Here is a 12732-nt window from a genome sequence, read left to right on the forward strand (position 1 = left end):
GCGCGCGTGCTTGTGTGTGCCACATTAAATCCTGATTCCCAGTTATGCCAACATACCTCAGCTGATCAGATTAGCTAGTAAACAGAAGTCTAGACTGGTGGTAAACGGAAGGATATACCCTGAGGTACCACTGTGGATCTGGATTGTGAGGCGGGAAGAGACAAAAGTATTGGGTGGGATTCCAGCAGCAGAATGGGTAGGCACTAAGGAGAAGAAAGAATCAAAAGGTAAGAAGATGCTTACAAATTAAAATTTCCCAGCCTAGCTCCATAAAACCTACTACAAACACATAAACACTTCTTTTCGGTGCTTCAGGTAACTGGGAGAAGGGAAGAGAACTCCAGGTTAACAGCTAATAAGGTGTGTACCTGAACACACTCCAGCTTTCGGTCCCAGACTAGGATCCGTATTCCTAAGGATCCGGAGGGGGTAACTGGGCACCAAGAGCAAAATACATGAAGAAGATGTAGGAGACAGGAGGGGGCACACAGATACTCAGGAAACACATCCCACCTGGGTCCGCTCCAGGGGCTGGGGCTTCTTTCTGATTCTAGGGAAGAAGATCGTTGGGAAGTGGAGTTCATACTCGGATCGAATTTGGACTCTGCTGCTTGCCTATGGGACTTTGGGCAAATCACTCAACTCTGGGCCTCGGTTTGCTCATCTGTTGGATTATATAGTCTCTGAGCTCTAAATTTTCGATCTTTTGATTTTTAAAATTCAAGTGTCGGTCAAGGAGAGCTTTAAGGTGCTGGGGCACTCAGTTCGAACTGCACCATAAGACTCCGCTCGCATCCCCAGACTGAGGTAGCGCAACCACCCACGAGTCCCGGGACCGAGGGAGGAGAAGGGAGTGTAAACTGGGGCTGGGCGGGGGCGGCTACGGCGGCGGGCGGGCAGCCGGCGATGCGGCTCCCCCACCTCGCTCTGCTCCATGTTCCTCTCAGTGCAGGCACTCTCGGTCTACTAAGCTGGGCGCGCCACTGCACCCTGGGGCGGACGCGGAGGGACCCCGGCGATCAAAGGCGACGCGGAAGGGAGGTTTTACGCTGACTGCACTGGAACCTGTGTGTGACTTCCCGCAGGGGGGTCCTCGGAGGCTGGACCGCACAACCCCTTGTTGGGAAAAGCATTTGGGAAAGCGGGTGGCCCCTGTTGGCTACCCGAGGACGTGGAGTAGTCAGACTCATCGGATACTCTTTTTCTTCCCCTGCAGCCAGTGGCCAAGCTACCCTCTCTGGTGCTGCGATGTTCGCCCCAGGATCCTTACTGCTGTTGTGCGTTCTTGGGCCACCTTTTTGCTTCTTCTCTGCTGTAGGTAAGGTATCTCCCCCAGCCTCTTTTTCTTCTCCTCCTCTAGCCCCAGGCTAAATCTCAGCCCCACTATTCCTTAGGCGCGGAATCCGCGCCCGGAGGGAAAAGTGCTCTGTTCTTTGCTTTTTCCCCAGGGACGTGGCCATCCCTCCCCAGTACTCCTTTGGCGCAGTGCTCCCCTTATCTCCTGCTGGTCTGGAGGGCTCCCTTCTGGGAGGGCACCACTGTTCTCAAAGAGAAAGTCTCCTAGAGAGGGATGGGAAAGGATGAAAGGTCTTGACGCTGCCGGGAGGGATGGTGGCTAAGAGGGAGCTCAAGGCCTGGGTCTCAGGGCCTGAAGCTTTGAGGTTTGGACAGCTCCCCTGGGACACACAGCCTTAAGACACCAAAACTTTGCAAACGTCTCAGGTTCCTGACATAAAACGTTCTGACCCCGAGCAGAAGGGGGATGCAATGTAATTCCTAGGTCTTTGGGCAAGCCGTATTTGATGTCTATAGCTTAGCATCCTGCATACTAACTAAAGGGGCCAGGTTTAGGGTGTTTTCCAAATAGTAGGAGCATATTGTGTGCACATCACTTATGAATGTAAGAGGACCCCCCCCCCAAAAAAAAACAAAACCACAAGGTAAAGTGCTTTTCTCACAACAGCATTGTGATCTAGGCAATGCATAGATTTTACATACCTCCATTTGATCTCCACTTTACAGATGAGGAAACTGAGGATCCCAGAGGCCTAAGGATGTAATTTAGATTTCTAGGTTCCCAGACTTGCACAGCTAAAACATACACGGGAACCCAGAGGACGAAGGCCCATCACTTAGATTATGGATTTTACAGTGACATCATGACATTTGTAGCACCTTTGGGGACAATTGAGGATTTTTCAAAGTTAGTTAACCATTTATTTCTTTTACTAGCTTAAAAAAATGTTTTCTCTGATTCTGTTTGGGGACCATTCGACTTCTTTAAGCCTCAAAGGTAATCTTTCTGCTGCCTTAAGGAGTCCTATCAAGACCTCTCCAATGAAGTGTCAGTTCTTTATCTCTTTTTTGCTTTCTGGAGTTCAAGGGTACTTTCTGTATTCTAGGTCTGGAATGTGAGGTTGACTGTCACCCTGACAGAGGAATCTGTGACAAGGACGAGTGTAGGTGAGGAGAAAGGACCGAGAGGGTGGTTACTGGGGACAATGTTGGATGTACTGCTGAGATTGAAATAATACTCAAAGATTTTCTAGGAGGCTTCTCCCCTTTCCCTGCCCTCCCCCTACATACCTAACTTCCCTCACTGAGCAGGGCCTGACTCTGGGGCAAGCCAGTCCCTAGCATCTTGGTGATATATTTTGCATATGTTTATATATATATATATATGTTTATGTTGATTCTCTTGATAGATAGCACGTTAGGTTCTTGAGGTCAGAGATTGTTTTATTTTTGTCTTTGTATTCCCAGCACTTGGCACAGTGCCTAGCACATTGAAGACAATGAATGCTTGTTGATTGATTGATTAGTGATTGGCAAGTGGATTCACCATTGAGAGTCACCCAGCCCACAAGAGTGGGGGAGTCCCAAAGCTGCAGCTCTCAAATGGCTCCCTGCCCCCATTCTGGCAACTAGAAATGGCAGTTTAATGATTCCAGGCGTGGGCTCATAGTAGACAAAGAGCTATTAGGTATGCACAAGTTCTTCACTAAAAAAAAAAAAAAAAGATTTTCTCTTTTGGCATTTTGCCTTGGGTTAGATTGGAGATTTTAAGCTTCTTATGGGTTGAAAGTTCTTCCTCCCCGCCCTCCCCACCCCCCCAGCCTCCACCTCCAATGCTTCATTTTAGCATGGATGTGACCCTTGGATTTTGAAGGCTATGCCTGCAGAATTAAAGCTTGGGTTGGTCGTTTCAAGCTGAATAGTAAGGACTTTTAGCAGAAGTGTGCATCTGTCCTCTAAGGACCAACCTAGTAGAGAGGCTCATCACCATAAAATTGGGCACCAGGTGATGAATTTTTTAGTGGGACAAACCCATCAAGGGAGTAATGGGATTTTTACCTATATAGCTGGAGGCAGTGCCCACACTTATTAAAATCATTGCTTCCTGAAGCATTTGAGCATTCTGAGAATGTGCCTTTTTTTCTTTTAAAAGTTTTTCATTGATTTTTTTTTGCCACCTAAATTTATATCTTTTCCCCTTCCTCTAACAATGGAGTTATATTCCTTGTAACAATGATTTAAAAAGAAATACAGTTGAGCAAAACAAACCAATATCTAAATCAAATCTGACAATATGTGCAATATTTCATACCCGTAGCTCTCCACCTCTGCAAAGAAGGGAGGGAGGGGCATTTTCTCACTTTTTCTCCAGAGACACTTTTGTTTTTCCTCTTTACATTGTTGTAGTCATTAAGCAGGTTGTTTGACTGGTTCTGTTTACTTCACTCTGTGTTAAGTTCATATATTTTTGCCACGCTTGTCTAAATTGTTCACATTCATCTTTTCTTGTGACACAACAATGTTCCATTTGATTCATGTATCATGTTTTTTTTAAGCCATTCTCAATTAATAGCCTTCTACTTTCTCCCCCCAAAAACATTGTTATGAATATTTCTATGTATATGGGAAATTTATTTTTGTCTTTGGCTTCCTGTGGGTATACCGGTATGCCTAGCAGTGATTTCTGTGTCGATGGGTATGGAAATTTTAGTAACTTAAAAAAAAAAATTCCAGATTGCTTTCCAGAATTGTTTGAACAAGAATGTGACATTTTTTGAAGAGCAGAACTGTATTTCCCCTTCTCCTTTTTAATTTTTACTTTCAAATTGGAAGTTGTATTTATTTTACTTAAAAATTAAAACAGATTAGAGAGAATAGTGATTTGGGAGTCTTACAAGTAACTCAGAATATAAGAATAAATCAGGAGTCCAAGAGGAGAGTTCATAAAGTAGTAAGATAGGCATGTTTTGAGAGAGGTTATTGAGAAAACCAGGGAGAGGAGAAGGAAGTTGCCCTTGGACAGATTAGAACAGGGTGCCAAGTGATGGGCAACTGTATTTACCTTCCATTTTCTCCCTCATGGCTGGGACTTGTGCCAGGTCTCAGTTTTCTAGCCTCACTATCTCTTGGGATCCCCATTTATCATCATCAATCAATCAACAAGCATTTGTTAAACATTTACTGTGTTAGACACTGTACTGAGTAAATGCTATGGTTTCAGATACAAAAGTGAAGCAGCCATGACCTCAAGAAGCTTATATTCTATTTGCAATGACAATTAGGGGTTCTGATTCTCAATATTTTTCTTTTTCCTCTATGTTTTTATGATCTGTTTAAGTCTGCTCATTTTTTTTCCTTCTGACTTTACCAGTGATCTCTTCTATTTTTTTTTCCTTCCTAATTTCTGGACTGGGTGGAATTTTAGCTTAATCATATCAGGTAATATTCTGACTAATTTTGCTGCTGACTGAATAAGCCCTGGACTCTTGCAGATGTCGACCTGGTTGGCAGGGACCCCTGTGCAATGAGTGTGTGCCCTTTCCTGGCTGTCTACATGGAAGTTGTTCCCTGCCCTGGCAATGTATCTGTGAGGATGGCTGGATCGGAAGTCTCTGTGACATAGGTTTGTGAATACGGTACTTTACTTTTCCATCTTGATAAAGGCAGCAGCCTATAGGACCTAGATAGTGATTTAATGGACAAGTACGCCATCTACTGATCCAAGTGGGCTAACAGTTTTGTAGGAGATGACCCACCTCTCCCTCTGTGCATAGAGGCTTTCCTCAACATCACTGTGTGCTCAAGACTGTGCTGGAAATCCTGGAAGACACAAGAGCACTATTAGAAACAAAGAATCTCTCCTCGTTGGGGGCGATGTTACTGTGGTTGGTAAGGTAGATTTGAAGTATGGGGAAAACATAACTCAATGAAAATATGAAGGCGTGTCCAAGTGGGTGAGGTCCATGCGCATCTTGGGGCAGGGAAGGAAGGGAGAGATGGTAGAAATGTAAAGATATTAGATGGGGCCACAGGTGGGGCTTGGTTCAGTTTAAGTACTTGTCAGCAGCCACAGAAAAAGCTTCAGAGGAGGAAGAGATATCTGTTTAGATGTAACTTCCTAGGTAACTACATGGGACAGTGGATAGTATTAGACTTGCAGTCAGGAAGATCTCATTTCATATTCCTGCCTCAAACACTTACCAGTTATGTGACCTGGGCAAATCACTTAGCTTAAGTCTTCCTCAGTTTCCTCAACTGTAAAATGGGGATAATAATAGCACCTACTTCGCAGGGTTGCTTTGAGGATCAGATGAGATGATATCTGTAAAAAGCATAGCACAGTACCTGCACTTAGTCATCACTTAATATATATTTATTCTCTCTTCCTCTTCTTCTCACTTTACTGCCTTGCGAACTTGGTTAAGTCACTCAATCCCTCTCTCTGTCTCTGTCTCTCTCTCTGTCTCTTTCTCTCTCTCTGTCTCTCTGCCTCTGTCTCTCTCTATGTCTCTCTCTCTCTCTCTCTGTCTATGTCTCTCTCTCTCTCTCTCTCTCTCTCTCTATGTCTCTCTCACTGTCTCTCTCTTTCTTTGCTTTTTTTGGAGGGGGGAAGGCAGGGCAATTGGGATTAAGTAATTTTCCCAAGGTCACATGACTAGTAAGTATTAAGTGTCTGAGACCAGATTTGAACTCAGGTCCTCCTGACTCCAGGGCTAGTGCTCTATTCACTGAGCCACCTAGCTGCCCTGACTCAGTCTCTTAAATGAAGAGGTTCATCTTCATGGATTTAATTAAATGTTGCCTTCTTCCCAATATGTTTCCTAATTCATTTGAAATAATCCTTTTCCTCTTGTAACTTTGTAACTCACTAATGCACTTCCCATGCTCTGTTTTATATTATACTTACATATACATATTGTCCCTCTCTCCCCTAATAGACTGTAAGTTTAATGAGGATAAGACTATATCTGGTTTGCCTTTGTTTCCCCCCAGTCCTTATTAAGTAGACACTTAATGAGTTGTTTGATTTTAATTTTCAACTTAAATTTAATTTCCCCATACTTTCTCTGTAGTGCATTTTCTAAGAGAATGATCTTCTGTATTTGGTCAACTTGAGTATTAAACATGGCCAAACTAATTTGAACTGAGATAGTGTCAGAACTGCAGAAAGGCTGCTGCAGGTAATCAATTAAAAATGTTTACTGTGTACCTACTGTGTGCCTGTCCTATATACATGGTTGGTGCCTAGGAAGTGTGAGGCATGAAAAAAAGAGATCAATTAATTAATGCTGCTTTCTGTTGTTGTTGATCAGTCATGTCTGACTCTTAGTGACCCCATTTGGGGTTTTATTGGCAAAGATATTGGAGTGGTTTGCTCCTTCCTTCTCCAGCTCATTTTACACAGGAGGAAACTGAGGAAGACAGGGTTAGGTGACTTGTCAAGGGTCACACAGCTATTAAGTGTCTGAGACCACACTTAGGTCTTTCAGGCCCTAGGCCCAGTGCTATATCCACTGCACCACCTATAAATTTATCAGGGGATAAGTTCTGAAATGGCAGTTCATTATCCTGTTCCCCCAGGGCAATGGGAGATGCTATTAGCACAGTCAACCTATGCCTCAGTTTTCCTCTCTATAAAATAAAGAGATTGGAATAATTTCTTTAAAAAACAAAAACCAAAATTATTTATTTATTTTTCGCTTTCAACATTCACTTTTATAAGATTTTGAGGTCCAAATTTTCTCTCTCTCCTTTCCTTCGCCAAGACAGTGTACAATCTGATATAGACCATACATGTACAATCATGTTAAGGATGTTTCCACACTAGTCATGTTGTAAAGAAGAATTAGAACCAAAGGGAAAAACCATGAGAAAGAAGAAACATAAGAAAGGAGAAAATAGTATGCTTTGATCTGCATTCAGATTCCATAGTTCTTTCTCTGAATGTAGATAGCATTTTCCATCATGGATTTTTAGAATTGTCTTAGATACTTAACATTGCTGAGAAGAGCTAAATCTATCAAAGTTGGTCATTGCACAACGTTGCTCTTGCTGTGAATCATGTTCTTCTGGTTCTGCTCATTTCACTCAGCATCAGTTCATACAAGTCTTTCCAGATTTTTCTGAAGTCTGCCCGCTCATCATTTCTTGTGGAACAATAGTAAGGAATAGATAATTTCTTTCTTTTTTCTTTTGCTTTTTGGAGGGGGGAAGGTAGGGTAGTTAGGGTTAAGTGACTTGCCCAAGATCACATGGCTAGTTTTTTTATGTTACGTGTATGAAGCCAGATTTGAACTCAGATCCTCCTTACTGCAGGGCCAGTGCTCTATTCACTGAGCCACCAAGCCACCCCAAATAGATTATTTCTAAAATTCTTTTTCTCTCTCTTATGTTTTATAAAAGACATCAACTAATGTATAGACATGTTCCCAGAGCAACCAGGGTGATGAACAGTGGTCTATGAAGAGTCACTAACCTACAAATTGGCCCTTAGTAAACCTATCCAAAGAATCGACTGGATTTATATTCCTAAGACTTTGAGTGCTGGAGTTAGAAGGAACCTTTTGAAATCATGTCAGAGGTAGAAATGGTGCTAGAATTATAGGGAAGGAAGAAGCATGTATTAAAAGTGATCTATATGCCAGGTACTGTGCTAAGCATTTCATAAATATTATCTCATTTGACCCTTACAACAACCATGCAACAAAGGTCCTATCATTATCCCCATGTTATAGTCAAGGAAACTCGAAGCAAATAGAGGTTAAGTGACTTGCCCAGGGTCACCTAGCTAGTGAGTGTCTGAGGCAGGGTTTGACTCAGGTCTTCATTCATAACTCCAGGCCCAGCGCTCTCTCTACTGAACCACCCAGCTGCTGTAGAAGGTCAGAACTAGGACAAACCTCAAAACAGTAGAAAAATAGCTAGAAGATAAAAAATCATTCCTTTTTAAAAATGCTTTAAGATTTTCAAAGTATTTTCCTCTTGATATAGAAACTGAAACCCAGAGAGGGGAATGCCATTCATTGACTTAGGAGGAGAGCAATAACGAATGGTTTCCCAAATTCAAAATCTGGACCATTTTTCATTCATGCAGCTGCATCAAGTGATTGGTTTCCTATTGCTGACCTCCAGACAAAGGGAGATCAGGAAAGGCTTCCTGCAGAAAGATATGGTACCTGAGCTGCTGTTCATGCCTCTTTCTCTAAGAGGACCAGTGACATCATGAGGGTGATGTCTTGAATTGCTTGTGAATTGGATTTCAGAGAGGCAGAGCTGAGCCCCACCTTCTCCTCCAGTGCCACCAGAGTCCAAATATGCTTCTTTTAAAAAAATTAATTAATTTTTAGTTTTCAACATCAATTTCCACAAGATTTTGAGTTCTAAATTTTCTTCCCATACCTCTCTCCCCCAACCCTGAGATGGCATGCATTCTGATTACCCCTTCCCCCAACCTGCCCTCCCTCTCTATCACCTGCCCTCTCTATCACCCCCCCCATTCTCTTCCCCCTTCCTTTCTTGTAGGGAAAGATAGATTTCTATACCCTTATGCCTATATATCTTATTTCTCGGTTGCATGTAAAAATCCATTTTTTTGACATTTGTTTTTAAGACTTTGAGTTCCAGATTCTCTCCCTTCTTCCCACCTACTCACCCTTATTGAGAAGGCAAGCAATTCAGTACAGGTTATATATATATGTAGTCATGCAAAACACTTCCATAATGGTCATGTTGTGAAAGACTAACTATATTTCCCTCCATCCTATTCCCCCTCTCACTTATTCACTTTTTCCCTTTGACCCTGTCCCTTTTCAAAAGTGCTCCTGAATACCCCCTCCCCCAACTTGCCTTCCCTTCTATCATTCCCTCTCTTATCCCTTTCCCCCTTACTTTATTGTAGCATAAGATGCCCAATTGAGTATGCATTTATTCCCCCTTAAGCCAAATCTGATGAAAGTAAGGTTCATTCATTCCCTCACCTCCTCCCTCTTCCCCTTCATTGTGAAGCCTTTTTCTTGCCTCTTTTATGTGAGATACTTTTCTCTATTCTATGTCTCCCTTTCTCTTCCCAATATATTCCGCTATAACCCCTCAATTTTATTTTTAGATATCATCTCTTCATATTCAGCTTACTTTGTGCCATCTGTCTGTCTGTCTATCTATCTATCTATCTATCCATCTATCTACTATTTCTTCCAACTACCTTAATACTGACAAAGGTCTCATGATTTACAAATATCATCTTTCCATCTAAGAACGTAAGCAATTCAACTTTAATAAATCCCTATGATTTCTTTTTCCTGTTTACCTTTTCATGTTTCTCTTTGAAAGTTAAATGTTCTATTCAGCTCTGGTATTTTCATCAAGAATGCTTGAAAGTTCTCTATTTCATTGAATTTCCATTTTTCCCCCTGAAGTATTATACTCAGTTTTGGTGGGTATGTGATTCTTGGTTTTAATCCTAGCTACTCTCACCTCTGTAATATCATATTCTAAGCCCTTGGAACCCTTAATGTAGAAGCTGCCAGGTATTGTGTCATCCTGATTATATTTCCACAATACTCAAATTGTTTCTTTTTGGCTGCTTGTAGTATTTTCTCTTTGACCTGGGAACTTTGGAATTTGACTACAATATTCCTAGGAGTTTTCCTTTTGGGATCTCTTTCAAGAGGTGATTGATGGATTCTTTACATTTCTATTTTTCTCTCTGGTTCTAGAATGTCAGGGAAGTTTTCCTTGATAATTTCTTGAAAGATGATGTCTAATCTCTTTGTTTTATCATGGCTTTCAGGCAGTCCAATAATTTTTAAATTCCCTTTCCTGGATCTATTTTCCAGGTCAGTGGTTTTTCCAATGAGATATTTCACATTGTCTTCTATTTTCTCATTCTTTTGGTTCTGTTTTATAATGCTTTGATTTCTCACAATGTCATTAGCTTCCTTTTACTCCATTCTAATTTTTAATCTGTTATTTTCTTCAGTGAGCTTTCAGACCTCCTTTTCCATTTGGGCAATTCTGCTTTTCAAGGTATTCTTCTCCTCATTGACTTTTTGAACCTCTTTTGCCATTTGGGTTACTCTATTTTATTAAGGTGTTAATTTTCTTCAGTATTTTTTGGGTCTCCTTTAGTGAACTGTTGACTTGTTTTTCATGATTTTCATGCATCACTCTCATTTCTTTTCCCAATTTTTCCTCTACTTCCCTTACTTGATTTTCAAAATCCTTTTTGAGCTCTTCCATGGCCTGAGACCAATTCATATTTTTTTTGGAGGCTTGGAATGTAGGAACTGTGACTTTGTTGTCTTCTGGTTTTATGTTTTGATCTTCTTTGTCACCAAAGTAAGATTCTATAGTCTGACTTTTTTTATGCTGTTTGCTCATTTTCCCAGCCAAATACTTGACTTTCTAACTCCCTGCCTAGGCAAGACTCTGCTTCCACTGGGGATGGGGGTCTGGGGTCCCAGGCTTTAGGGGTTTTGTATCACCTGCTGGATCCCTGCACTGTCTGTGGGCCTGGATGTTGGGAAGAAGCTGCTGCTGCTGCCCCTGCCATCTCTACTGCTGCCCTAGGGCTGGGGCCAGATCACACTCCTCTTTCACCCAGGTCCCGCAGAGTTCTGCCACTGACCTTCCACCCTGTTATTGGAATTTGTGGGTTGAGAAGTCTGTAAACCACCACAATTGCCAGTGATTAAGTTCCCTGAGGCTTGCTCTGCCCTGTCAGCACCAGCATGGCCCACACTAGACGGTGCTCGGCTCCCACCCTGGTGCGAAATACCCTTCCTGTTGACCTTCCAGGCTGTCTTGGGATGGAGATATGTTTCACTGTGTTGTTTTGTGGGTTCTGTAACTCTAAAATTTGCTTAGATTCATTTTTGCAGGTATTTGGAGGGGTCCCTGCTTTTACTCCACAGTCTTGGCTGCCCCTCACTTTCCCCCTAGATCAGCTTCTTGAAGGAAGAGAGGAATTCTTTGAGGCAGAATTAAAGAGGGAGGTGTGGGGAACTTTCCATTATGAAGACAGAAGATGGAGTGCCATGTGTGAAGAGTATCATTCTTCTTTGCTTATAAATTTGATGGTTTAGTGAATCATGGGGTCGTAGATGCAGACTTAGAAGTAATCTTAGAAGCCATCAAGTCCAACCCCTTTATTTTCCAGATGAGGAAATTGAGGTCATAAGTATCTGAGGTAGAAATCAAATCAGGTCTTCCTGACTCCAAGGCCAGGATGCTACCCGCTATACAATGTTGCTTCTCAAATGCAATCTTTAACAAAATTTCCCTTAAGGATGAATGATTGGTCTTGTCAAGGTTATTGTTTTAGAGCTGGTCTATGATTCTCTAATTATTCTACCATTAATTAATTCCTTTGAATATAGGAGTTTGAAAATGCACTGTGCTCTTAGTGACTCAGATCTTTCCAGAGTGAAAATAGAAGCTGAAGTTGCTATACTAGATTAAGTTGCCATGGTTGTGTTGGAAGTTAAATTAAAATTCTGTTAAGGTCTGCTTATGCAATTAATATCCATTTCCTTGAGGACATTTTGTTGATGACCACATCAGCAAATGTTTCCCAAATCACTTTTTACAATAAAACAAATGCAGAGTGTTTTTTTCCCCCTTTTTTTTGATGGTGGGGAGGGGGAGGGAGGTTAAAGTAAAGGTTGTCTCTCTTATCCTTTCCCACTCTGTAGTTCTCTAAGTCTAAGACTCTATGAAAGGGATTGGGAACCTACAGCTGCAAGGCAACATGTGGCCTTCTAGGTCCTTGTGTGCTTCCTTTTGAATGAGTGCAAGTTTTATAGAACAAATCCTTTTATTAAATGGATTTGTTTTGTGAAATTTGGATTTAGACAAAGGGCCTCACTTGAAGACCTACAATGCCACATGTGGCCTTGAGACCACAGGTTCCCCACCCCTGCTCTAGGACTATGAGTCTAAATATTTCTAGACTGAGTAGGGAGTAGTGGGAAAAGATCTGGATTTGGGGTCAGAAGATTGGGGTTCAAATCCCAATTCTGTGACCTTGGGTAAATCCCTGAACCTCTTTTGGCCTCAGTTTCTTCTTCCATAAAATTAGTAGGTTGGAATCAATGATGTGTGAGATTCCTTCCTACTCTAAATCTGTCATCCTTTGATTTATGCTTCTAGTACCAAATAAAAACTATCCATTTGTTTTGCTATGGCATGTGATAATCATTTGAATCAAAATTTTGTTTTATAAGGAGTAAAGAAAAGCTCAATTCACCTTAAGAGTTTATTCACAGGCCACTTTTGGCTCATACCATCCTTTCCTTAAGATGTTGTTTTTAATTAGTCTACCTACTTTCATAAGCAGCACTAAATATACAACAGAATTTTTTTTGTTCTGGGTACCTCTCAGTCAGCTGCATGACTATAAACACATGAAACATTGCAGACAAATTTTGTCAAAGATTT

General features: G+C 41.6%; 1 protein-coding gene across 1 annotated transcript in view; it reads left to right on the forward strand.

Moving 5' to 3' along the window:
* The first annotated feature begins 948 nt into the window (after nt 1–948).
* Nucleotides 949–12732, forward strand: part of DLK1 (delta like non-canonical Notch ligand 1) — a 37829-nt gene continuing 26045 nt past the window's right edge. Inside the window, exons 1-3 of the mRNA XM_069103904.1 lie at nt 949–1318; nt 2403–2463; nt 4788–4918. Coding sequence (XP_068960005.1) covers nt 1249–1318; nt 2403–2463; nt 4788–4918 — 262 coding nt within the window. The 5' untranslated portion in view covers nt 949–1248. The remainder of the gene's footprint in view (nt 1319–2402; nt 2464–4787; nt 4919–12732) is intronic.

This window comes from Petaurus breviceps, unplaced genomic scaffold (assembly GCF_028583685.1).
Source record: "Petaurus breviceps papuanus isolate PSGF00001 unplaced genomic scaffold, PetGlider_PUasm1.0 65, whole genome shotgun sequence".
In the NCBI taxonomy this organism is placed as follows: domain Eukaryota; kingdom Metazoa; phylum Chordata; class Mammalia; order Diprotodontia; family Petauridae; genus Petaurus; species Petaurus breviceps.